At 37.0% G+C, this 27,130-nt stretch overlaps 5 protein-coding genes across 8 annotated transcripts in view; 3 read left to right on the top strand and 2 right to left on the bottom strand.

Annotated features, from left to right (window-relative positions):
• Window positions 1–3,142, bottom strand: part of LOC129241805 (F-box only protein 32) — a 41,056-nt gene extending 37,914 nt beyond the window's left edge. For 2 of the 3 annotated variants that reach the window (XM_054878315.1, XM_054878318.1), the window contains exon 1: window positions 2,835–3,142. The gene's annotated coding sequence lies outside the window, so the exon portion shown is untranslated. The other variant, XM_054878317.1, reaches the window with a different exon arrangement.
• A 1,684-nt stretch (window positions 3,143–4,826) lies between these two features.
• Window positions 4,827–5,215, top strand: LOC129241124 (cytochrome c oxidase assembly factor 3, mitochondrial). The gene has a single exon (XM_054877304.1). The coding sequence runs from the start codon at window positions 4,941–4,943 to the stop codon at window positions 5,211–5,213; it is 273 nt and encodes a 90-aa protein (XP_054733279.1). The 5' UTR covers window positions 4,827–4,940; the 3' UTR covers window positions 5,214–5,215.
• Window positions 5,211–6,542, top strand: LOC129241121 (dimethyladenosine transferase 1, mitochondrial). Of its 2 annotated transcripts, none has more exons than XM_054877301.1 (2): window positions 5,211–5,327; window positions 5,388–6,542. In XM_054877301.1, exon 2 carries the CDS (start codon window positions 5,403–5,405, stop codon window positions 6,402–6,404), a length of 1,002 nt encoding a protein of 333 aa, XP_054733276.1. In that variant the 5' UTR covers window positions 5,211–5,327; window positions 5,388–5,402; the 3' UTR covers window positions 6,405–6,542. The 2 variants fall into 2 exon arrangements, with proteins under 2 accessions (XP_054733276.1, XP_054733277.1); XM_054877302.1 differs by having other exon boundaries at window positions 5,215–5,327; window positions 5,393–6,542.
• LOC129241123 (uncharacterized) lies at window positions 6,531–11,005 on the bottom strand. The gene is made up of 3 exons (XM_054877303.1): window positions 10,857–11,005; window positions 7,331–7,471; window positions 6,531–7,276 (listed from the first exon to the last, which is right to left on the bottom strand). The coding sequence occupies exons 1-3, from the start codon at window positions 10,903–10,905 to the stop codon at window positions 6,966–6,968; spliced, it is 501 nt and encodes a 166-aa protein (XP_054733278.1). The 5' UTR covers window positions 10,906–11,005; the 3' UTR covers window positions 6,531–6,965.
• A 1,499-nt stretch (window positions 11,006–12,504) lies between these two features.
• LOC129241186 (ribonuclease P protein subunit p29) lies at window positions 12,505–13,354 on the top strand. The gene has a single exon (XM_054877394.1). The coding sequence runs from the start codon at window positions 12,613–12,615 to the stop codon at window positions 13,237–13,239; it is 627 nt and encodes a 208-aa protein (XP_054733369.1). The 5' UTR covers window positions 12,505–12,612; the 3' UTR covers window positions 13,240–13,354.
• Window positions 13,355–27,130: the final 13,776 nt, after the last annotated feature.

Here is a 27,130-nt window from a genome sequence, read left to right as displayed (position 1 = left end):
TTTTTTTTAATTATAATTTTTTTATTACCCATTGTTTTATTTTTTTTTTTTAATTAAACATTTTTTTTCTTCAAGAGAATGCATTCGGTAAGTTTTTAATTTTAAATTTTTGTTTTAAGAAAATGTATTAGGTAAATTTTCCCACCAGAAAAATTTGCTTAAATGGGTTCCTTCACATTAATAAGAAAAAATCTAAAAATAGTGAACTGCCTTTGCACCAAACTTGGCAGCAAAGCAGCCAAATCATTAACTTTAACTTTGAAAACAAAGAACACTAATGTTGTGCCACCAGATCACTGGCCAAGCGAGCAGTTGCACAAATTCACTTTATGCCTTTAAGCTAAATACACACAAGGCAACCGTTGAAGCAACGGTTGCAGCAACGTGTTGCCTTTGTTTAAGAAACACGTTGCGACCGTTGCTTCAATCTCAGTATTGTGTATAACTGTGGTGCAGGAAAGGTACAAGCGGAAGATACGTAAAATTAAATTTTTTAAGGGGTTAGGGGTAGTCAGAGGCCCGAAAAAATGATGATTTTCACGATTTTTTTTTGCTACTTAATTAATTTATTTAACAAAAATAAAAACATAGCATAAAAACATCATGTTTTAACTTGACTTCACCAAAATTTCAAAAAAAAAAATTAATAATTGCAAAAGTTATCGCTGTTTGTGTGAAGCCCGTTTCTCCAGAAGTCCTTTGCGGTGAACATCACAAGTCCTTGCAGATTCATCTAAAACCAATCGGACAAGAAAAATTAGTTTTATTAATAGATAATCTTGTGCCTGATCGAAGCTTTTTTTTTCAAAATGAACAAAATGGCGGCCTCAGAAAATTTTTTCCAGATTTTAGAGCAAAAAACCAACAGTTAATTGTTAAAAAAAAATCGAAATTTTTGAAAAAAAAAAATCCTTCGATCAGGCACAAGTTTTTTATGTTTTTCAAAAGCTGTATAAATTTTATTGAAATCTACGTAGCGGTTTTTAAGTTACAGTGTTCACCAGTTTGAAAAACATAGTTTTGAGAAAAACGCATTTAAAGTTTTGCTATCGGCTCCGGAGCGGCCGAGCGCCCTTTGTTAATTGTTGAATAACTTGAAAAGTATTTGTCGGATTCACTTCAAATTTTTACACAATATTTTTAAAACATTATACTTTAAGAAAATGCAAAAAAAAAAATCAATTTTTTGAAAATTCTGACTACCCCTAACCCCTTAAATGATCGACGAAATGCGTAAAATTACTTCTCTTATTATAATTGACGAACTTTTGTACGAAAATGAGGAAGAAGAGATGCAACAAAAGAAGAGAAAAAAAATCTGGTCCAAAAATTGGCTTTTAAAAAAATCGAGTTTTCGAACGAGAGGCTGCTGAAAGAACTGAAGGAAAATGAGCCAGCGGACTATAAAAATTACATGAGGATGGACGAAGCCCTGTTTAGAAAATTATTGGACTTCGTAAAGGCCAAAATAACGAAACAAGATACTATAATGAGAGAGGCAATATCAGCAGAAGTTAGACTGGCAATAACTTTGCGGTATCTTGCAACAGGAAACGCTTTAGCGGAATTGAAATTTTTATCAATTTTATTGTATTCATTTTTTAATTGTTCGTATGCTTTTTTTCTAAAATTTTTATTTTTATATTTCTCACTACTTATATCCCACAGCTCTCTCAAATTTTTATATTCGTTAATAAAATTAACATAATTTTCATTATTTTCAATTGCCATTTGTTCCTTTTTCACTTTATTTTACTCCGCACGAACCTTCTTCTTTGCTTGTGTTCAACGAACTGAACGAGTAAAAGCAGTAAACAATGATACACACGAAGCAACGGTTGCAGCAACCTATCCCAAAAATCAAATTTATTTGATATTTCAGGCAACGGTTGCAGCAACACGAAAATCATTTGGCAACACAGCTACACACGAGGCAACGGTTGCTTCAACATGGCCGTGTTGCTGCAACGGTTGCCTGGTGTGTATTTAGCTTTATGTACATATGTATGTATGCATGCCCGCCTGCAATATTGTGGATCTCGTGGTATTTTTTTGTGTTTTTTTTTTTTGGTGGGTGAAAAGAGAGAGAGACAAAGACGTGAATATATTGGAATGCTCGCGCTATTGAAGTAGCACTTGATTCTCTTTTATTTTGTTTTGTTGTCTTACTATTCGTTTGTTGTTATTGCCAATTTCGAAATTGTGTGGTACACAGCTGATTTCAGCGTTTACAGTTTCTATAAGCTTTCTGTTTTGTCTACATCGACTATATCTTTTTTTGTTGCTACTTGCAATGCTTGTTGTTGTACTCCATGTTTTTTACACATTATCTGCTTTGCTTTGCTCTTTCGCAGCAACAGAGCGCAGTACAACAAATTAAATGCAAGTGGAAATTGAATATTCAAGCGCGCATAATTATAAATGTGTGTTCAAATTCATACATACCAATGTATGGCCATTGGTACAAATTATACAGAAAATGCAATCAAAAGCAAAGAGGTAAGATTTTTAAGCGTCGTAAATTTACACGTTGTGTTTTTTATAGCATATTTCCCTCACGATTGTTTAACCATATTTCATTCCCTGAGATGCTCTCTGAAAATAATACTCCCTTTAATAGAACTGTAGTAAAATACCCAAACAAAAAAAAGCAAAAACACTTTAATTTCGCACGATTGATTTTTGAAAGGCATCCACTTCAATAATATCCAGCACTCACTTAGAATTGGGAAATCGTTCAAATGTATATTTGTATGTACTTATGAAATCACAGAAATGCACAATATTTGCTTTGTATGCTATTTTCAAAGTTTTACTATTCACTATTTTTTTACCTTTCGTTTTTTATGCGTTTTGGTAGGTATGTATGTACATATATATGTGGCAGTACAGCAGTATACAACAAAAATTGCGCATCAGCAACAAATGCCTTTATATTTTTTCCAACACTTCGATTTGATTGAAGAAATATTTTATTTTTAAATTAACTTCGCTTTTCTTGATCAGCAATTAATGTTCTTCATGAGCCGAGTCACAAAAGTGAACTGAGCGTAACGAACAGGAAAAGTCAATGCAGCCATTATGAGCTCCATTGCGTTCGGATTGGGTACGGGAAGGGGGAGGTAGGCGTATTGAAAGTTCAGTAAATAACAACACGGAAGTGCAATATGTGCGTTGCCAGCTAATGCGACGAAGAGTGTTTACAAGAAAAACACTTATGGGAAAACAGAGAAGTTCTCGAGTTTCATGAAATAAATTAAAAAATGTTGTATAACCTTTGCAGAGAGTATTAATGATATTAATTTATAACTTACAAAAAATGCTAATACACTTCTGTGTTCCAAAATAAGCAGTTTAGACTTACTAGGTTGGGCAATAAGTTTTGTGATTCGATAAGAGAGACTAAATTATTATTATTATTTTGTTGTTTGTTATGCTGGTACACGCTTCATATGAATGTCCGTGAATTTTCATTTCAATCTGTCAATTCATTCTTTGTTTACAACCCATTTAGTATCGTCGTGTCACAGTATTTTCTACAATGGAAATAATTAAGTACCGCGCAGTGATTGAGTTTTTGTTTTTGGTAATTTAATTTATGAACGAATGTTGAAAGTGTATGGAAACCTTTCGCCATCAATTAGTACAGCACAAAGACAGGTTGCTGAATTTAAAAGTAGTGGTATAAGCCATGAAGACGATTCACATCAAGGACGTCCAAAAACAGCAACAACACCAGAAATCGTAGAAAAAATACAGGATATCGTATTTGAAAATCGTTGAGTGCATCTCATTAGGCAGTGTAAGCAATATGTTGACTGAACTATTGGGTTTCAGAAAGCTGTGTGCACAATGACTGCCACATTCGCTAACAATGGAACAAAGACAAATCCGAATGCTACTTTCTCAGCAACATTTAGACGTTTTCGAAAGGATAAAGTAAATTTTGTGCGTTGCTTTCACACTATGGATCAGACTTGGGTATATCACCATGATTCTAAATCAAACCAAGAGGCTAAAGAGTGGTGTGAAACTGATTTTTCTGCTTCTTAACGAAGTCGCGTGCATAAATCGGCCAAGAAGCTGTTTGTTGGGATGTTCACTTTTCTTTGGGATGCGAAAGGAATGTTGCTTGGGGATTACTTGCAAACTGGTGAAACAATGAATGCTGAATGTTATTTTAACCTTTTAGACTAGCTGAAGGAAAAATTCGTAAAAAAATACCCAGCTTTCAAAAGATAATAAAATGTGTTTCATCAGGACAAAACACCATGTCACAAGAGCAATTTGACAATGGCTAAAATCTATAAATTGAAAAGCGATTTGTTGACGCAACCACCGAATTCGCCAGAGTTGGCTCCTAACGACCTCCATCTGTTGCCAAACCTTCGACAGTCGGTTCTACGTAACCGGAACGACCCGGATTTATATCCGGCCAAGGACTTTCACTTCAGCAGTATTCCCAGTATATGTATGGGGATTGTGTATGCTGCTACAACAACAAAAACAAACCTAAAAAAAATGCATGCGTGTCAAGCGTTTTTAACAAACAGCAGTGGAAGCATATTTTGTAGCCGGTCCAGATTCTCACTTCAGGGATAGAATTCATAAACTGGCATCTCGTTAGAACAACTGTATTGGTGTTTAGTGAGACTTTATGTATTTCAAACCACAAAATTGTGTTTTTCTTATCGAAGCGTAAAATATATTGAACAACCTAGTATTTCCTGTACATATTCGCATTAATAATCATTATACTCAATATAAATTCTGTGTGTCACCCTGCTTTTGCCACCTAACCTATTTTTTACAACGAATGTGTCAGAATCAGATGTTTGGCGTGAACAAGAATTGCGATAAGTAAAAGTACATTTTTCATGTAGTGAAAATAAATTTTTAATTATTAAAAAATATACATTTTCGCAATCAACGAAAGTAACATGTCCGCCACTCCCGATGGTCAATCGTCTAAAATTAAGTACACTGGTGATGCACCGAAGTTGGGCAAAGCGCAACTTGAGTTTATGAAAATCATCGAGCAGCAGAATTTGGTGCGTGTTGAAAAATTGCAGCGCTTGCGAAGAAATAATCTTATCACGGCCGGTGTGCTAGGAGCATCTGTATTGGGCATATACGCCTACTCAATACTATCAGTGCGGCAAGAGGATTTTCTGGATGATTTTGAAGAACCTAAAAAGATTTCTAAACAGTAAACGTTAGTTACATAAAGTTGTGTCTAGTTTTAGAGCATATACACCAAAAGCAAGTGTGAAGTTTACGTTGTTGTGTAATTGCTATTATCATTAGAATTTAACATTAAATATAAGGTGAGTTTAACTGCTTCCTTACATTCTTACATTTTCTATATTATTTTAATTTTTATGTAGTTTAGCGGCAGCAAGATGTCTAATGCTACTGCACGTGTCCTCGCCAGCGGCGCGCGTCTGCCACCCATGCCTACCATACGCGACCTGGTCAAACTCTACAAATTGCAAGCAATCAAACACATGAGTCAGAATTTTCTTATGGACGAACGTCTAACCGATAAAATTGTGAAGAGTGCTGGACGTATTGATGCAAAAGATACGGTTTTGGAGGTTGGCCCAGGTCCGGGTGGCATTACGCGTTCAATTTTGCGACGTGAACCCGGTCGTTTAGTACTCGTCGAAAAGGATGCTCGTTTTATGGCCACACTAGAGTTGTTAAAGGAATGTGCGCGTCCACTGCATACAGAAGTCGACATCTTTCAAGGTGATATATTGCGTTTTGATATAGAAAAGCATGTGCCAATATCTGAGCATCGTTTGCACTTAATTGGTAATCTACCCTTTGCCATCTCAACACGTCTCCTTATAAATTGGCTAAAGGATCTGTCATTACGACGCGGTGCTTTCCGGCGTCCAGACACGGCCATGACACTGACTTTTCAAAAAGAAGTGGCTGTACGTATTTGTGCCCCACTTGGTGATGATCAACGATGCCGTCTGTCAATTATGTCGCAAATATGGACACAACCGTTTCTGAAGTTCGTCATACCAGGAAAAGCGTTCGTGCCTAAGCCAGATGTAGATGTAGGCGTTGTGAAGATTGTACCACTAAAGCAACCAAAGACCGATCTGCCTTTTGAGCTAGTTGAACGTGTGTTGCGCCACATATTCAATATGCGCCAGAAGTATTGTCGACGCGGCTATAGCACACTTTTTCCGCCCGAAGAGCGTGAGGAAATTACTGATATGCTTTTCGAGTTGGCCGACGTAGATCCAACAGTAAGACCCTTCGAATTATCGGTGGATGAATGTTTGCGTTTGGCGACAGTATATGCAGGCTACAAAGACAAACATCCTGAAGTGGCAGACTATGATTACCGGGCAAGAAAGAAGCCGCTAGATGATTGTTTAGTATGACATTAAAAATAGCAGTAGATACGATATTAATTTTTGCTTGAAAAAAATATCCCTCCTGAGTTAAGAAATTTAAACTTTGCGTTGCTTGTTTTCATAATAAAATGTTTTACTTAAAATACATGCATGTTATCTATAAAATGCCGATTTATTTATTCGAATGGATGGACACATGTAATTATACAATTACTTTACAGAGCTACCCTTATTTATTAATGTAAACATACATTTTAATTGGAGATATCAGTGTAAAATCCTGATCCTTGATAAATTGAATCAATGGCGAATGTAATTACTGCTATAAAATCTAAAAGTATAAAAAATTTGCACTTGGACGGAATGCATTACAGTGTCTATTTGTCTTCTGAATACTTAGTGTGCATATATCTTTTTTGATTCTCTAAATTGTATAAGTTATTCGAATATCTTTGAATTTACCCATTTGGCAGTTATGTTCTCTCTCTTACGGTTTGGAATAGTGGCAAAGGCACTTCTGGGATATGTATATAATTTAACATTGCGATTACTAATTCACTTTTTTGTTTGCTGTACTATACGAGACTTTCAACTTATTAAACTAATGTGGGACATAAATTTGCTTGTCAAAAGTAATATAATGCTTAGGCTCCCCAGCAGAGCCATCGAATTGGTAACTGATATTTCAGCACCGTTGCAGCGGTGGTCGAGGAAGCAGAAACAAAATGTGACATCGCTAAAGTAATCACGTTTAACATCGTGCTCCTTTATTGTATGGTTGACGTAGTGTGCCAATCGCACATCTTTGGCAGCGGGTCGGCAACCTTCGTACTTATCGGCGGGTATGTCAGTACGGAAACTAAGCGCACTCAGGCAGTCACGCGTTATTGTCTCTTGAGCTGCAATTCGATTTGGTTTAATATTAGAAGACAAATTAATGCATGTATACGTACCTCCACGCTTCTCAATCACTTTGACGCATATATCATTACTTTCAGGACATTGCTCGCCGAGAAAACCTATTCCGCGCCAATTAAATTTCTCGGCACAACCTGGAGTGGCCGAGGTGCAACGATAGCACCATATTGCTGAACCTTTAGTTTGAAAAAAAAAAATGGATTTTTATTAAAATGAGTTTATTGATATTTCAGAAGGCTAGCAAGAAAAAATAGATGCTCTTTCTGATACGTTGCAAGGCGAATTGAGTTATACAGGTGGCTTCTTCCCATAACAGTTATTTGATTGACAAGTCAAACAATACAAAACAAACAAAAAGAGGAGAAATTACATGTTTACGAAAATTCAGTGAATGGCTTGGTAATATTGTGATTTGAGACTTAAACTAAACCAAGAAATGAAAACGAAGTGCCGCATGTTAAATTGTGAAAGTACGAAATAATATGAACAAAATACAAAGAACAGCGTGTATCTTAACAACAGGAGCGCTTAGCACCAGTCCTACTAGAGCGCTTAATGTGCTAACTCATCTTGAACCCTGCAACTCATGAAATAAAACCTGGATTATTTCAATAGAAATACTCAACCACTTCAACAACAACCAATTAATATAATTGAAAATGCAGTTTTTTGCGTTTTTATGCGGAAGACGCCATGGTAATAAAGTGTGTCTGTGTGTGTGTGCGTATAATTCCTTATGCTTGATTGTTTCCATTGCTTTCGCCTATTCTTCCTCTTCACGAACAAGTAATTTTGTTGTAACTGCACTTGGAATCCATCTGGTGCTGCCGCGACAGTCGGTTCTAAGTTACCGGAATGTATATCCGGCCAAGGACTATAACTCCAGCAGCACTACCGAAACAATTATGAGGAATGTTTATGCTGCTACACCAACAACAACCAAACTGGTGGCTTATTCCTCATTCTGGACTGACTTCTCCAGCCGAAGCTTTGAATGAAAATGTGGGATGCACTTCGACCGCATTGTGCCCTTTACTTATAACAATTGTTCACCCAAACACAACACTCTCAATAAACTTAAGATTGAGCTGGGTTAGGCTGAGCGCATGTGTCGAATGTGGCGGAGATAAATAATCCTTCTCGCTATAGTATCACATTCGAGAAGAAGGTGTGTAGGAGTTTCCAGCGATTGGCCACAGAAGCGGTAGAAGTCAGGCGAACATATTCCAAGCCTGTGCAGACTAGTGGCGCAAACTGCAGTGACCTGTGAAAATGCAATTTTCTGTGAGGCTTATGAGTTGCCTGAACCTCCTTTGATTATACTTAGGCACCTGGGCAAGTGGCAACTTCAGGCTCCATTCCATGCTCTTGGATGAGATCACTTTTCCTTTACACAAAACCTTCCCTAGTCATATTACGCAGGGTGCGATTGGCACATTGTTGAATAACAGTGATGTACACATATGCTAAGCGATAAAGATTAATCAGTACTGCCGGTACTGTCGAAAAGGTGGTCAGCGATACCCACGTAACCGTCCCATACATTATCATTCGTATATTATTATCATGGTATGCATCCATCTTAGGTATCATGGGCTACAACCGCAGAATTTTTCTGCTAAACGTTTGCATACCATGAGAAATTTTCTTTGAACAAGGTTTGGCATCCAGAATAAGGCCAAGGTACTTCGTCGACCATTCCAAAAGCAATCTCGACTATATTATCTCTATTTAGCCACAGGTTTGTGGAACCTTGCCGCAAGTGGGGCTGAGGTAGTTACCTCGCAGAACTTCCTATAGCGACCCCTCTTTGCTTTCCTAATCCTTTTACTATATTTGGTTAAAATACTAGCATATTCATGTCAGCACACACTGCGGTTGGCCTTACTAAGTTGCCTTCACACCCCCCTCCGAAGCGCGGAGTCCCTTTGGCCACCGTGACATGCTTGTTTTTGTTGTTGTTGTAGCAGCATAAACATTCCTCACGCATATAGGCGGAATGCTGCTGAAGTGACAGTCCTTGACCGGATATAAATCCGGGTCGTTCCGGTAACGTAGAACCGACTGTTGTGGAAACGACTGGCTTTTTTTGTATTTTGGTTTGGTGTCAGGGCAACTACACTGGAAGGCCGATGCTTTGCACTTTAAAATCCTTGTTGTTGTTGCCATAACATATTTACATTCCCCTCAATAAATTTCAGAAAATATTGCTGAAGAGATAGTCCTTGGTGTGGTGTAACGGAAACGTAGATAAGACTTTTCAGATCCCCTTAATTGTTGCAATGAAGTAAAATATTTCTTGAAAACTTTTTTTTTTTTTTTTGTGCTTTGATGAAGTTGGCGGGAATGACTTCCACAAATCGCCAGGGTTTTCAACGTAGGGAGATTACTGGTGTGTATGTAGAAATATTTACTTTAAAATGTGATATTAGCATCATGAATAAAAGCAATTAATGACGTGATGGGGTGTATGATTTGTGGTTGAGTGCAAATTTAAATGCGGATTCAAAGTCTTTATGGGTGTTGAATATGTGATATTTGGATCTTAGATGAGTAAGGAGGTTGCAATCAAAAGTTTGGTGTGTGTAGGAGTCGGTGTCGTCGCATCTGCAGAGTGGTGTGTTTACAACTTTAATTTTGTGCAAGTACACATTGTCATAGGTATGACCTACGATGATTCTATTGCACAATTTGATATCTGGAACGTCAAGGTTGAGACCTTTAAACCATGGTTTAGATGGAATTTTGTTAGTCAGTTTGTGATAGAGGTTGGGATTATTTTGTGAGAACTCATTAAACCTGTGAAACCACTCCCTGTAGATGTTTATTTTGATATTTCTGAGTGCTTCATCAACCGTGAAATTTACTTCTAATGGCAGCCCTGTGTCGACGGCCTCTTTTGCAATTGAGTCAGCTTTTTCATTTATTTGTATACCAGAGTGGCCCGGCGTCCAAATAATGTGTACATTTTGAAGCTTGTACTCTAGGACTCTGCGATTTAGTAGGCCAGCGCAATAGTTGTTTGAGTTATCTTTTGCTAAGATTTTGCAAGCGGTTAGACTATCAGTAAAGATTGCAAGGCTTTCTTCATTGTGCCCATGAGCTATGTCAGTAGCCTTCTGGATGGACCAGAGTTCCCCAAAGTAGACGAAGTTGTAAGGTCTATTCGGAATTTGTGTTCTGTCTCTCTAAGTACATCAAAAACAGCACAGCCAACGGCCTGATGGCCTACAGAAGCATCGGTTGCCAATATGCTAAAGCCATTCCTCTTATACCGATTTATCTTTTGAGCAAATATAGCTTTCATTTCAGGCGCGGATACCTGATTTTTGACGTTGGGGAGCGTCTTTAGATCAACTTTTAAACCTTTATGTCTGGCGATGGGATCGGGACATTTGGCATTTAAGAAGACACCTGAGAATTTTTGAAAGACAAGGTTATAACTTGTCTTGAAAACTTTGGCTCATTAAATCCAAGTAATCTCTAAACCAAAGCAAGTTAAATTTACAAGCACTAAGTGTACACTTAACAATTAAGTTATTTTGCGCCTATTCGGCTTACCTTCACGTACGGCCAGTAATGCCAAGAATATTAGAGTATAAAATGACATTATAGGCACTATTTTTATAAATTAATTGATGCTTAAATGGTTAATAACTGCGAATTAAAAGTAACAATTCTGCGTCATAATAGAAAACAAAGATGTGTTATAATTCAACAACGCCCAAGAGTGAGTTGACAGCTAAAACGTCATCCTCTTATTTAAGCTGCCATCGTATTTTTAATCTTTTCTGGCACAATAGGCAGAGTTCCCACGCGTTTCTTTTTCTAAACAAGTCGAACACAAAGAGTCATTTACTTCGTTTTGACCAAGGCGAATTTATTACAGGTGACAGCAAACACATATAAGTAAAACCCTACATGTATTTGTTGTTGCGTTTGGTGAAACCATCACGTCAAAATCAGCAAGCAAATGTAAACATACGAATGTAAACATACAAATACATACAAACGAAGCATATCATTTTGACGTAAGCCATACCTACGGTGAAAGATTCAGCTGGGTGAATGCTGTCACCTTAATAAATCCACCTTGGTTTTGACGCAAAGTCCAAACTCGAATGCTTGCCACAATGAGCACTCTGTCAGCGAAAACTCTAAGTTGAAAATGCATAAATTTTTGAAAAAAATTGTAATTAATTATTTATATGTAAATATATGTAGGATAAATGCAGTAAGGCAGCTCGCAGCAGGGGCTATCGTTTTTTGCAATAATTTTATTTGTTTACTTCTGATGATTGTCGACGCTTGCGGAAAGATAAGAGTTGCCCGGCTGTGAACGTTTGTTCCTGTTGTACATGTATAACGGAATTATATACCTAACATTTTGAGCGATATACCTATGGTAAGAGGAGAACACTTGTCTCTTACGTGTATTAAATAATGTCAATCTAATATTTTAAAGTCATATTGGTATATTATTCTCTATTTTAATTATAATTTGGGAAGTTGTTGTTGTTGGTATATTATTCTCTATTTTAATTATAATTTGGGAAGTTGTTGTTGTAGCTGCATAAACAATTCCCATACATATACTGGGAATGCTGCTGAAGTGACCGTCCTTGGCCAGATATAAATCTAGGACGTTCCAATTACGTAGAACCGACTGTCGTGGGAACGTGGAAAGTAAACACCTCGATTTGCGAAGTTGACAAATTTCGTTCAACATTTTGGAAGCCGTTAATTATTACAAAAGCGTTCAATATGTTATTCGAATTAACTATTTTTTCGAAGATTGCTAAATTGTTAGCATCCTTTAGATTCTTTATACAAAAAATATTTGTCATGGATAGAGAATTTCGTATGGATAAAAGTGTTTAGAATTTCATTAATAGCTAAATGCTGTAAATGCATGGCCTATTCACAAATAACTTTCTTTTTACTTCGATTCTACCGCGATTTACTATGAAACGCCTCTGATCTAGCCAGTTACGTCAAATGATTTCCGAAATTTATTGTCTTCGAAAAATCGTATAGAGTGACCAAGACAATGAGAGACTTGTGAATATAGTATATGTATATACTGCTCATGCCTTTACACATTTTTCTTGTGTAAACGCCAAATTAGACAAGAAATAAGCGAAAATATGTGGCAGTTTTTTTCGCAACCAAATCTCAACTGGCAATACCGAAAGTATAAACAAATTCAACAGCTGGTGGCTCACATTTCTGTGTTGTCTTAAATTTCTCTTATTATTGAACTATTGAATTATAAAACTGCTGTTTTTTATATCTTGATATAAACAGTTAACACAAAATGGATAACTCTCTGGCTCCACTCCAAGAATTACTCACAGACATGGTGGTAGCGACTAATCGCGCCGGGGTGAACATCAACTCCGAACACATAACCATGTTGTCTGGAACTAAAAGTAAGAAACAGCTTAGCCGCAAACGTACCACCGGAAAGACTTCCACACTAACGCGGCGCGAATATGCACGTTTGGGTCTCCACACATTACCCACCCGTCAAATGCTGTATGAAGAAGCACTACCGCTACATCGACTTTGGAAAGGTTATATGCGTGAACATTTGGGACTGCGTAAAGGTGATACTGTGCCAGCAGTGCATGAGCCAAGTTACGATGCCTTCAGCAAATTGCTTGTGAAAACTGATTTGCATGGTGCCATAGTGCATGTGGCGGAGTCTAAGTCTTCTACACTTGTGGGCTTAAGCGGTATTGTGGTATTGGATACGAAAAATATGCTCAAGCTATTGGGTAAGGATAACCGCATAAGATCTGTGCCGAAGACTGAATGCGTTTTCAAAATGCGATTTGGAAATATGGAATTTACGATTTTTGGCAAACATTTAGCTTTGAGACCGGCGGAGCGGAGTGTAAAGAAGATAAAAAACTTTATTGAACCGTTCGAATTGGAATGAGATTAGGGTAAAATATATTTTGTATAAAAAAACTGAATAGCTTTTAAGATTGCACTAAATAAAAAAAAAACTAACTTCGTATTTTACAGATTAATTATGTTAATTGATTTGTAAGACATAAACAATACCTTTTAAATATTGTGCATATTTAAATATAATCAATAGCAAATATTAAATTTAAAGTTATCATTTCTTCACTTGGTCTCTGCCATCATTACCATTGAACATGTTCCTCTGTCGCATAGCTGTCCAATGTGACGTTACCGGGGAAAGTTTATAAGTTTATGCTGTTACAACAACGAAAACGTTCCATTGACAGTCATTTACTCGCTATTAGAAAGGCGCTGATTTACAACTGGCAAAGGTCTGTGATTTCAGAAGCATTTCCCAAAAATATATAGCAAATGGTGTGCAAAGAACTGTTGTTATTCTGTTGGTGTTGTGACAGCATAAAACATTTTCCATGTCATTTTCGTAGTGCTCATCGCAGACGAGGGGCTCTAGCTGCCTCGTGTGAGCCGCATTATTCTGGAACAATAACATTTTGGATATTGGAGCAGGTTACATTCTCACTTATCCAGAATCGACCTATGTAATAGTTAGATGGAATACCCGTCGAAGATGGATGTCTTCGCTGCTCTAGACAGCGTTTTATGAACTGCGGGAACAACAATTACATTCTCATATTGTACATTTTTGGGAGTGCTGCTAAAGTGGCAGTGCGCGGCTGAAAATAATTCTTATTTGTATAAACGTTCAGAAGATCGCACAGATAATTCTCATCGCACCGTTTCAGTCCCGGTGAGAGAGAGAGAGAGACAGGGAGAGAGAGAGGAGAGGGCAAATCCGAGTTAGGCTAGATTTATATGCGCGTTTACAGAGCAAAGACCTTTAATTGCAATATACATTTTACGGGATCCATGCAGATGGGGATGCGAGAACGGGAGTAGCAAGTCCTTATGAGTATTTTTTATTGGGGGAAAGAAAGAGATTCCAAGCAATAAGAGCCGCCTTTGTAGGTGGGGTTTCCATATTTCAGGGATTATAAGTGATCATCTACGATTTGAAGACTACGACAAGATATTATATTACCGCTGTGCCGAAATGTGTCGAGGTGCCGCGTTTCGCTGCTGTGGGTGTCATCGTTCATGGCACAGAACGTCGGTCTGTTTTGATAGTTCGATTTGCTAAATTTTTTTCACTCCAGAAACTAACTTTATGGCGTCGTATCACTGCCGGATAATTCACGAAGATTTTTTAAAGGCGTGGACAAACAAGGACGTTAGTTTAATCTAAGGACATACTACTGCAAAAATGAAGATGGTTCACTCTTAACGAAAAAAAAGAGGTTGTGTGTAAAGTCGGTTTACTGACGATAGTTTAACGTGACAACGTCATAAGAAAATATTGATGGAATGGTTGCAATTTTCAAAACAAAATTTTAATTTTATTTGTTTGATAGATATTTTGTATGGATATAGAGGAGGAGGTAAATGGAATTGCAATGGAATAGGTCAAGTTACATTTACACAAACGTGAAAAATGACGAAACATTTATCAAATTCATGAAAGATATCTTCAATTTCGATTTTGCATCAGACGTTAATAAGTCAACAACACTAAGAGGCACCATCATCGATTTGCCTTTTTCAAGACACTTTACACTCGAAACACTCCCTTTCATTTCCTACTTTTTCTATCATCGTCCTATTCTCAACAGAGAAATGGTTTATTACCATGCGCACAGGAAGAAGGCATATGCAAGTATGTGAATTTATATACAAATGCGCAAATACATACATATATATGTTCACTCAAGTAGGACAGAGCCAGATGTCGAACGTTGCCGAACGCGGGGGCCGATTGTGCTCTTTGTCGTTCGTTCCGCGCTCTCGCTTGCAGTTCAAGCACATTAGCTTACATTTGCTTGCGTACGGAATAGATTCGTATATTTGATATGTCCATATGACTTTTATGCATCTTTACATATAGATTTGTTCTTTTTGAAAATTGCGCGAAATTGTGTATGTATATGCATGTTTATATACATATATTAGTATACAACATATCTTATAAGGTATATGGTAAATATTACCATACATTTTTTCCTTCATATAGGTATAATAAAAAAATTAATAATAATAACATTAAAACAACAGGTATTATTAACAAACTTGGTTTTATTTTAAATTCTTCAAGTGAATCAAATTAATAATAATCAATAAGAAGGCATATGCAAATACAAATACGTGAATTTATATATGTACATATACGCATATACATACATACATATATACGCTCACTTAAGTAGGAGAGAGCAAGATGTCGAACGTTGCCGTTCGTTTGCTTTGTTCGTTCCGCGCTTTCGCTTGCAGTTCATTCAAGGTAACGGCAATGAGCAAGGTAACGACAAATGAGCAAGGTAACGACACATATTTTCGTGCGTGCAGCCTGTTAAATCGAATTATAAGACGTTATCACGTCAAAAAAAATCCTGTGATTTTGACGAGATCTCAGCAGAGCTCTTTAAGCACATGAGTAATAAAAACCTTCTTACCATATATCAGTTGGTTTACAAAATTTGGAATGAAAAACGCATGCCAAAGATGTGGGAAATTGGAATAATTTGTCCTCTATATAAAAAATGAGACATATTGATCTGTGAAAACTACAGCATTTACAAAATATTTTTAAATATTCTAAGCGCTAGACTTAAACCGCATGTTAAACGCATCATTGGTAGCTACTAGGCTGGCTTTCAAGAGAGAAGATCAACGATTGACCAAATTTTCGTACTAAGACAGATTTTAGAAAAGTCTCGCGAATACGACATGACGACGTATCATCTTTTCATAGACTTCAAAGCAGCTTTCGATAGCATAATTAGGAACCAGCTCTTCTTAGCGATGGCAGAATTCGGTATTCCCGATAAGTTAATATGTTTGAGGCGCTCGACCATGCAAAATGTAAGGAATGTAGTAAGAGTTCCGAACAATCCGTCGCGAGTGCTCGCCACCTTGAACGGACTTCGGCGAGGGGATAGGCTCTCATGTCTCCTCTTTAATAGTGCCCCTGAAAAGGTTATCAGGGACTCTGCTGTAAACACAAAGGGAACTATTTTGTTTAAATCTGTTCAATTGCTGGCTTACGCGGCCGACATAGACATAATCGCATGCTCGCTGCCGAGTTTGAAAGAAGCCTTCGCAAGTATTGAGAGAGCAGCAAAATGTATGGGTTTAGAAATAAACGAAGCCAAAACTAAAGCGCTAATGTGGGTCAAATACAGGGTGGCTGATGAAAGCCGCTACCAAAAAAAAAATTGAATAAATTTTTTTCTTTTTAAGTTATCTGTTCCATTTTTGTTTTAATTTGCAGATTGATCTTTAAAATTTATTAAAATGGATAACTGGGACACGCAAACAAGAATTTGGATAGTCCGCCGCTATCACGCACTGGAGTCCGTAGTTTTGGTACAGAGAGAGTACAGGCGGATGTTTGGCGGCGATCCCCCGACCAGATGGACCATAATGAGACTGGTGAATAATTTTGCTGAGCAAGGAACAGTCGCAAGAAGGCCTTATCATCGAAACCCACCAGTTCGGACGGAGGAAACGATCGCTGCTGTAGCTGCAGCTATACAAAGCAATCCAAGGGTTTCAACAAGAAGCTTATCTGCTCAACTTGGTGTCAGCCGACAGTCTTTGCAAACAATAATGCACAAAGATTTAGACTTATTTCCCTACAAAACTCAAATGGTTAACAAACTGAATGCAGCAGACTTGCCGATTCGCTTGGAATTTTGCCAGAAGATCCTGCAAATGGTGGAAGAAGACCAAAACATGTTAAACTGCCTCTTCATGTCTGATGAGGCCCATTTCGATTTAAACGGCAATGTGAACAAACAAAATTGTCGAATATGGAGTACTTCTAACCCACAGATACTCCACGAGACGGAATTGCGTCCTCTTCGCGTGACAGTGTGGTGTGCGGTTTCTTCACGCTGTATTGTCGGGCCTTATTTTTTCGAAGAAAATGGTCACACCGTTACGGTTACTGGAGACCGTTATTTGAAAATGCTGAAAGAATTTTTCTATCCAGAACTACGCCGATAGAGAATTCCTTTCAACTCTGTGTGGTTTCAACAAGATGGGGCAACGTCTCACATAGCCCAGACTGTTATGACAGAGTTGCGACGAAAATTTCCCAATAAACTGATTTCAAGAAACTCCGAATTTCGTTGGCCCCCCAGGTCGCCTGACCTTACTGCACCTGACTTTTTCTTGTGGGGTTTATGTAAACAAGAAGTTTATAAAACAAAGCCAACAAATTTGGATGAACTAAAACAATCCATTCGGGCAACAATTGCGGCTATTCCTGTCGCAACTCTCAAAGCAGCAATGAACAACTTTTTACTAAGATGCCGCACTTGTGTGAACGAGCATGGGGGGCATTTAAATTCAATTATTTTTAAAACTACAATAGTTAAGCTACATTTAATAAAATTTAATGACCTTCAACTTGGAAAAAAAATAAATGAATTCCATACACTAAAAAAAAAGTTATTTGAGTTTCTTAATATAGCAAAATTCATCAGCCACCCTGTACTAAAATTCGGTGACTATGGTTTCGAAGTAGTGAAGGAATTTAAATACTTTGGTATAATCATTAATCATGACAACAACAATTTCTGTTGAAATAGGCCACAGAATCCTTATGGTCAACCGCTGATATTTTTCGCTGTGCCAACACCTAAAGAATCGCCTTCTAGACAGAAAAACAAATATTTCACTGTATAGCTCAATTATTACATATTTCCATCTTGCATACGGTAGTGAAACGACACACAGAGGTGCAGATAAACAGAAGCTGCTGATTTTCGAGTTCAGCGAAGAGATTTTAGCACGATATACGACAAAGGCAAGTGGCGGAAACGCTACAATCATGAACACGAAAATCTGCTGTTTCGACAGGTTGGGTCCAGAGGGAGAGGGGGGTTAGATGAGTCTGATTAAGGGGGCATGTGAAGAGTTGGTTAGTGTCGTGCGGGGTACCTTCACCAGTAAATTAAAGGCGAAAAGATGGCTCAATGACAGTCTAATGAGAAAAAAACGTTATAGTCCTGTGGCAGGCTATTAATTTAGTGATGGACTACAGAAAATAGGATTCAACGGCTTAAACAGAGCTCGATCGCAGAAATACCATCCTTTGAGCGAAAAAATGCGGTATCTGATAGGATGATGAAGGAATGAAATTGGTGCCTAGTTCATGTTGTTGTTGTTTTTCAAAGTATCACTTTTTGCCAAGAGTTTTTAGTGGTTGACTTCATCGAAAAAACATGTTTTCTTGATCTCTAGTTTGATTGCCACGCTAAAAACACATAATGGGTTCACCTATCTATGAAGGGCTTAATAATACTGCTACAACAACTAAAACTAACCTAAGTGCCAAACTACTTTCCCGCTAACTCTTTTAATGCATTCTCTCAATGAATGTTGGTTTTTTATGGATGAATGACCACCTGAGTTCGATAGCTTTACAAGCCTCTTTCAGATATTTGAAACAAGTGTATACCGGGGGTGGATTGCGTGGGAATTTAAATTCAAGACATCATTACAATTCAATTGTAAGATGTGCCCTGCATAAATTATTTTATTGGCAATTAGTGACGACGTGAGAAAAGTCAGATGCACCCTCAGACGATTACTTGCGAAAACTTATCCGATGTTTGTGTGGATTCACATGTGTTCATAACAAAACTTATATATTTACATACTTACATACATACATACGTACACACAAAATATTTTAAATATTCAACTGTTATACATATCTCCATACGCATACAACAAAAAATTAGAAGCGCCATAAAACATTCGCAAAAGAAATTGTATTATACGAAATTGGTTTATAGTCTTTGAATATAAAATGAAATGAAAAGAAATGACCATAAAAATGCCAATAAATCAATCGGAGATTCGCTGAGCGGAAATTCCTTTTAAGCATGGAATATTTACGAACAAAATTTCTCACAAATATATTTATACACAATGTGTATGTATGTATGTGCGTATTTTGAAATTTTTGGATTAATCCCATTTTTCCACTCTTCCATCGTATTTTGCATTCTAGACATAACTTCGCAAATAAAATGTAACACATTTGAACCAAGCCTTGTGTACATACATATGTATCTATGTATACAGTGACGGACATAAATAAAAATAAAATTTGAGTTAAAAAATCAAGTTTCAATTTTTGTTTTGCACAGTTCTTTTATATGTTTAAAAAGTTAATACTTCGTTGGAAGGCCTTTTACGGCCTTTACGGCTTTCACTCTATTCGGCATTGAGTGCACTAATTTTTTCGTAAATTCTTCGCCAATATTTAGCCATTTTTCTTTTAATGCTGCTTTCAATTCAGGCTCCATGGAAATCGCACATTTTCTGACTCGTCGTTCCAATTCCTTCCCCAAGTGCTCAATAGGATTTGGATCCAGAGACTGTGGGGGGTGCGGCGGAATATGTGTCGTGTGATAAGCAAGCCACATCTTTACAGCATACGCCATTTGCTTAGGGTCATTTTCATGCTGAAATGTGAAAGAGCTGGTAGATTCAACTGATCTGCATTTTTTTTTGAGATTTTCTTTCAATATGTTTAAATAAACTAATTTGTCCATTAGATCTTCAATAAATAAAAGCTCCTCCACCCCTGCAGCAGACATGCAACCCCAAACCATTAGTCCTCCACCACCGTAATTCACACTTGGTTATAGATTTTTTGCAGCGCAAGCTGTGTTACGTTTTCGCCACACAGTTATGCGGACGTCTGAAGGAAAAATATTACATTTGCTTTCATTTGAAAACAATACATTGTCCCAGTAGCTAAAGGACTGGTTTCCTTTTCTTTTGGTTGGTTACAGATATAAAGGGCTTGCGCTTAGCCACACATGCTTTGTATCCAGGCTGATGCAGTACTCGTCTTACTGTTTTGGCATGAACTCCTTTGCCACAATCTTTTTTTAGCTCCGCCGCGATCTGGATCATTTTTCACTTTTCGCACAATTTGCGATCGCTCTCGGTCTGTTAACTTGTGCGGATGACCACTTCGTGGCGAACTTGTGAAATTTGTTTGCTCGTTGAAGCGGTTAACATTGGTGCGAATGGTGAAACGTCGATCCATCATTTCTGCAATCTCCGCAAACGAGTTTCCTTTTTTATGTAAATACAGATGCTTTCCATTTCAATTCAACCGGGCTATTCGGGTCATGTTCTTCGATTTCGATGTAACTTAAATATGTTGCTCTCTGGTCAAAATAATGAGACACGTATTTTTTTGTTCGCCCGAAAAAAATTTTTTTCAAGAGTTATCGGCAATTTTGTTTTTCGCCTCAAACTCGATTTTTTTTAATTATATAAGAAAAAATTTTTTTTAAATGCCCATAACTTAGTCAAAAATGAACCGATTTTAATAATTCTGGGTTCAAAATGATCGTAATTACTTACACAAGCGACTTCATGTAGAAACAATGGCAAAAAAGTAGTTGAAAATTTTTTATTTAGTAAAAAAGAAAAAAAATTTAAATTTTTTCAAAATTCAATATTTCAAAAAGTGTATTTTTTTTTTTTATAACTTTTTCCAAATCAAGAAAACATGTCAAAAAAACTTTATGTGTAGGCCATTTATAATCTCATATACAGCTGTTGTCAGCTGATTAGAAACGCTCCCTTTTGATCAACGCTTGATGAGCATAATATTAAACTGTTTAAATTTACCGTTATTTTTTCGCTTAAAATCATTTGCATTGCTTTTGTTACTCTATTTACTACCCAATGCGCCTAGTTTTGTAGTTGTGAAATTGAAGTACCGTTAATATTATCCAACGCAGTGGATGGGTTACTTAATTCAAGGTAAATAAAGTGAGACAAGTAATTAGAAACAGTTGTTCAATGGAAGCATATTCGGCAAGTTGTCTTATTTTAATAGTAATATAATCGACTTTTTGGTATGTATATATTTTAAATTGGTTGTTTAAAAGCAACTAAAATATTCGTCTTCAAGATGTGTAATGGGAAAAAGCAGCATCTGTACACCTGCCCTGCGGAGCTCCATTTTTTACCTTCGTAAAGCTGGAAAGTCATACAGTGAAATTTCTAAGCAAGTCAAATGCTAAAAAAAATGGTTTTTAACGCCTTAAAGCATATCCAACTTTTTAAGACTGTTGACAATGTTCCACGTAAGAAAAGGCCCCGGAAAACTTCAGCAGAAATTGACCGCAAGATAGCAATCATCTCCAAAAGAGACCCAAAAAAGACTTCCACTGACATCCAACGGGAAATTCAGGATCAATATAATTTCGAAATATCCAAGAGGACAATTGCTCGGCGTCTGGTCGAATCTGGACTGCCCCTTCTAACCAAGATACAAAGGAGACGGCGAGTAGTCTTTGCGAGATCCCATTGGTCATGGACTTCAAATCAATGGAAATATATCGTTTGGAGCGATGAAACCAAGATGAATGGCATAGGCCCAGATGATAGAAGGTATGTTCGACGGCCAATCAACCAAGAATTCAATCCTCGCTACGTTTCATGGGTAGTGAAGCATTGTGGAGGATCAATCATGGTATGGGGATGTTTCTGGTGGAATGGTGTTGGCCCAATCCATAGGATTGATGGAATTTTAAATAAGGAGAAATACGTCGATATACTAAAAAATGTAATGTTGCCGTGGGCTGAGGAAAATTTGCCTGTTATATGGAAGTTTCAACAGGATAATGATCCAAAGCACAGGGCAAAGTTGACGAAACAGTTTTTCGACGAAAATTCCATCAATGTTTTGGAATGGCTATCATCCAGTCCGGACTTAAACCCAATAGAGCATCTCTGGGGTGACGTTAAAAAGGCCGTGAGTGCCAAAAATATCCCAAATATGGATGTCCTTTTTGCCGAAGTAAAAACGGCATGGCAAGCAATACTTGTGGCGCGCTGTCAGAATCTCATTACATCAATGCGCAATCGATGTGAGGCAGTGTTAAAGCAAAAGGGTTATGGAACCAAATACTAACATAATCTTTATGTTGATCTGGTAATACATTACTGTTTCTAATTAGTTGCCCTATCCAAATCGTGCATTTCACATGCTTTAAAAAAAATATATATATTATATTTAATAAAGAATTGCGATTAAATTGTTTTCCACTAGTTTTTAAGTTTATCATATGTTTAAATAAAATTGGCAAAAAGTTATGAAAATACGTGTTTAAAAGGAAAATGGAAAATTTATTTTGAAATAAGTGTCGTTTCTAATTAGCTGTCAACAGCTGTATGTATGCATTATAAGTTTATAGGTATCGTTTCATATAAACGAGTACCTACACTTGGGCTCACACAATTAAATAATTTTTTTGTTGTTGCAATATTCGCAATATTTTTCATGCAACATTTTTTTGTTAATTTTTTATCTAAATATAGTGAATTTTGTAATAAAGGCCTTAATATCAAAGTAGTGTAATCATAAGAATTAAATGAATTTCAAAAATTTGTTATCCAAATTTTCAGCTTTTTTACAGGATCTTGAGAAAACTTCTAGGAATGTAGTTTTATAACCCATACAAATTTCTTTTCTTCACTTTCTTTCATATTAGATTCTTTATGAGATTTGCACTACGATCTCATGGCCTTTTGTGCCTTTTACTTTGTGAATTTTGAATACATGGTCCAAAAACAAAAAAAATTATATTCGCCCAAATTTATCACCCATCTTTTCAGACTAACCATTATTTTTTTTGTTTTGCTCAGCCTCAAAATTTCTCCAAAAATTTACCCACGCAATCCCCTAAACTGGTTAGAAATATAAATAATAATTTTTTTCTTTCATTTTTATTTAAAAATGAAATACCTATAAATACCGCAATAAACAAATACTCTTACATATTTATTAGCCCAAGCGGTAGTGACAGTATCATTAATTTTAATTACGATCTTAGATAGGTAAACAACTTTTTCCCAAAAATTATAAACAAATAAGAGTAGCTTAGTCGTATTATTTTTGGAAGAACATCTCCTTTAAATTTATTTTTTTACTTTTATAATTTTAGTTTCATTGTGTTGAGATTTCTCCAAAATTATTCAAGTAAAGTTCGCAAATAAATTAAAAAGTTATAGCTTAAAGTATGTAACAGGGGATCAGATTGGACGTACTTTTTCCAATAAGGTTATTTTCACAGATCATGCGTGACTATTGTCAAATTAAGTACATTTTTTCCAGTTTTCGTTGAAATTTCATCTTGGAAAGACTGAGGCGTAAGTCTCAACATTTACAAATCGTAAAATTGTATTACAAAAATCGATGCTCTGTGAAAAGTGTTCATCGCGCACTCAGGCCAACCAATCTCAGTGATGAGGCCCATTTTTGGCTGAATGGCTACGTCAATAAGCAAAATTCCATATTTGCGCTGAAGACCAACTCGAAGCCATTCAAGAGCAGTCATTACTTCCATTGAAAACAACCGTTTGATGCGGTCATGTGCTGGAGGAATCATCGGCCCATATTTCTTCAAAGGCGAGGCTGGCGCTAATGTAACAGTCAATGGCGAACGCTATCGCGCCATAATAAATGGGCTTTTGATACCGAAAATTGAAGACCGTGATCGCACAATATTTGGTTCCAACAAGACGGCGCTACTTGCCATACAGCCCTTGAAACAATGGATTTACTGCGTCGTCGTTTCGGTGAGTAATTTATCTCTCGTCGCGGACCGGTGGAGTGTCCACCAAGATCGTATGGTATCACATTTTTGGAATTTTATTTGTGGACAAACCAGCTTCGATTGAGGCATTGGAAGCCAAAATTACTGAAGTAAAGTTATTCACGAGATACCGACCGAAGTCCTCCAGCGAGTCATTCAAAATTGGTGTTCACAGCGCAGTTGCAGCCAGCATTTGAAAGGGCTTATCTTTAAAAATAAATGTCATGAATGGTTCTACACAAAAATAATAAAGATTGCTCAATCAATTTGAATTCTCGTTGTTTTATTTCAAAGTAATCCGGCAAGACGCTAACCACCTCTTGCATGCCCACTCAAACGCACTGATGCAACACCCTTCTCACTCTTTGGTCCCACCGTATCAAAACAGCACGTTTTATAGATGAGATTGACGACAATAACTTCTGGTTTTCCCGCTCTAGACAGGAATCTTTAAGATGAGACTTCAATAATAACAAGAACAACATAAAACATAAGAACAAACATAAAATTAAAGTACTTAATGTCTGGCGGTCCAGCAAAATTAAATAGTTCTTCGGTACTAACTTGTTTTGTTACAAAAACAACAGCAAAGTCAACCATCGTCAAACCAGCGTGGACAAAAGGGGTCAAACTGCAAGGTAAAAGTCAATGTCACACCAATTCCCACTGTTAACAAGCCCAAAGTTTTTGGTGTAACCTTCGACAAGGTCCTCGAATCGCTTGCCGGCAGCACTTGGGGCAAGGACAAAGAATTGTTGCTATCGACATTTAAAGCAATTGCCCGGCCGGTTCTATACTACGCTGCGCCTGTCTGGTCACCTGGAACCAGTGATACACAGTGGATAAAGCTCCCGACTTGCCAAAACACTGCTATCCGGACAGCGACGGGTTGCCTCCTGATGTCCCCTGTAATGGAGCACAATAAACTGCTCAGCAAGCAGTTCCCGTTAGGGTGTTACTGCAGGTTTCAACCTTGCAGACATCTGCTTGAGCCAGAGCCGCCTTCCAGGTACGTCAGGAGACACCTCCTAAATTACGGCGACGAGATCCAGGAAAAAACTAGCAGACATTTTCCGGACCAGACAGTGTTTAGACAGACAATTTATCGGGAGACCGTCACCACTTTCTTAATTAAGCTCCCGACCACCGAATGCCGTAGTCGGAGTCCAACCACCACCTATTGCAGATGAAGAGCTCCAACTTCCCCGTGAGACACGCGTAACACTGGCACAATTACGCTCTGAATACTGTAACAGGTTAAACTCCTACTTATCCAGAATTTGCCCTGAAATTCCAAACATATGTCCGGCATGTGAAGGCACCGCGCACGACACCAACCATCATTTCACATGCCCCGTAAAACCCACTCATCTAACACCCTTCTCACACTGGACCCAACCTGCCGAAACAGCATGTTTCCTGGGCCTGCAATAGATTTACAACGATTTACCTAGCTCCCTAATGCTAGCCTCTAATTTCTAATTTCTGCATGTTTTTCTAAAATAATTTTCTGTTTTGGGTTGTGACGTTCTTTCAGCAAACGAGCGAAATATATTTATTGATTTCATATGGGCGTGAATTGGATGAAAATCTATTATTTACAAGAATTGAATAAACGCAACGTAAATGCCCATTGTATATCTTAAGGGGCACTGGGAAATATTTGCTATTTTAGTTTCTATAAACTTTTACGTTCTTGTCATGCACTTATTAACTGAAAAATCTCCAAGTAAAACTTGCGCAGTATAATTTTTTATAAAGGTAATGGTAATGGTTGTACGGTTTAGTCTAATGCATTCATGCACTGCGACCAGATTGATCTATTGTGCACCCCTAATTACTTAAGCGGTTAGAATTAAAAAAAAAATTGAATTTGTTTTGCATTTTCTTAAAGTCTAATATCTTAAAAATATTATGTGGAAATTTGAAGTGAATCCGACAAATACTTTTCGAGTTATTCAACAATTAACAAAGGGCGCTCGGGCGCTCCGGCCCGAAAGCAAAACTTTAAATGCATTTTTTTCAAAACTATGTTTTTTGAACTGGTGATCACTGTAACTTAAAAATCGCTTGGCAGATTTCAATAACATTTATTCTGCTTTTGAAAAACATAAGAAACTCGCGCCTGATCCAAGGATTTTCTTTCCAAAAATTTCGATTTTTTTAAACAATTAATTGTCGGTTTTTTTCTCAAAAATCTGAAAAATATTTCCTGAGGGCGCCATATTGTTAACTTTGAAACAAAATCTTTTCCGATTGGTTTTAGATGGATGTCCAAGGACTTGTGTTGATCAGCGCAAGGGACTTCTGAAGAAACTGGTCCACACAAACAGCGATAACTTTTAAAATTATTAATTTTTTTTTTGAAATTTTGCTAAAGTCAAGTCGAAACTCGGTGTATTAATACTATGTTTTTATTTTTGTAAAATAAAGCAACTGAGTAGCAAAACTAATTATTGAAAATCATCATTTATTCGGGCCTCTGACTACGCTTAACCCCTTGAAATTCGTACTTGCTCGTTGCGGTGAAAAAAGGGAAGGAGCGCACAATGAAAAGATTTAATGGAGAAAGAATTTTTATTCACTGCAGCAATTTATGGACCATAAAAAGCTAAATATATATTTTCTAATTTTAGAATCTTCACTTTCACAAGCCTTTCAAATGTCGCACCAATTATTATCCCACAAATTATTATGCGATTATGCATAAAATGGCAATGCCACTGCTGCTAGAGTGCACTGACGGTCAAGGCTGACTTGCAGTGATGGCGTCGCAAATAATTTCACAAAATCGTAATATACTTTGGCCGCAATTTGTCGAACAGCTAAACCGCTAAAAAGACAAAAGACATCCCACAAATATGAAATCAACTACGCGCAGTTAGAACTCGGCGCGTTAATTTAGAGCACCGCATTTTGATGACACAGCGATTGACAAGTTTTGCCATAAATTCTTGCTCTAAAACAAACAGTAAACAAAAATACAAAAAATTACAAAGAAACAACAAAACACCAAACAATTTATTAAACAATAGAAGAAAACAAAACAACACTCATTAAAATCCAAAAATACAGTAAGGCAATTTTTTTTCAAAGCCTATAATTTTTTGTCCGCCGGCAGCCGGTGCTTATAGCATCGTTGTT

This window comes from Anastrepha obliqua, chromosome 3 (assembly GCF_027943255.1).
Source record: "Anastrepha obliqua isolate idAnaObli1 chromosome 3, idAnaObli1_1.0, whole genome shotgun sequence".
NCBI lineage: Eukaryota > Metazoa > Arthropoda > Insecta > Diptera > Tephritidae > Anastrepha > Anastrepha obliqua.
Note: the sequence above shows the minus strand (reverse complement) of the source record. Positions and strands in the feature narration are given on the sequence as shown.

Bases quoted from the DNA above. Each gene is read 5' to 3' on its own strand.
- LOC129241124 (XM_054877304.1), top strand. From the start codon at position 4,941: ATGTCCGCCACTCCCGATGGTCAATCGTCTAAAATTAAGTACACTGGT.
- LOC129241121 (XM_054877301.1), top strand. From the start codon at position 5,403: ATGTCTAATGCTACTGCACGTGTCCTCGCCAGCGGCGCGCGTCTGCCA.
- LOC129241123 (XM_054877303.1), bottom strand. From the start codon at position 10,905: ATGTCATTTTATACTCTAATATTCTTGGCATTACTGGCCGTACGTGAA. The intron at 7,472-10,856 runs GTAAGCCGAATA...TTCAAACTAAAG, and splicing joins ATTACTGGCCGTACGTGAAG to GTTCAGCAATATGGTGCTAT. The intron at 7,277-7,330 runs GTACGTATACAT...ATCGAATTGCAG, and splicing joins AGTGATTGAGAAGCGTGGAG to CTCAAGAGACAATAACGCGT.
- LOC129241186 (XM_054877394.1), top strand. From the start codon at position 12,613: ATGGATAACTCTCTGGCTCCACTCCAAGAATTACTCACAGACATGGTG.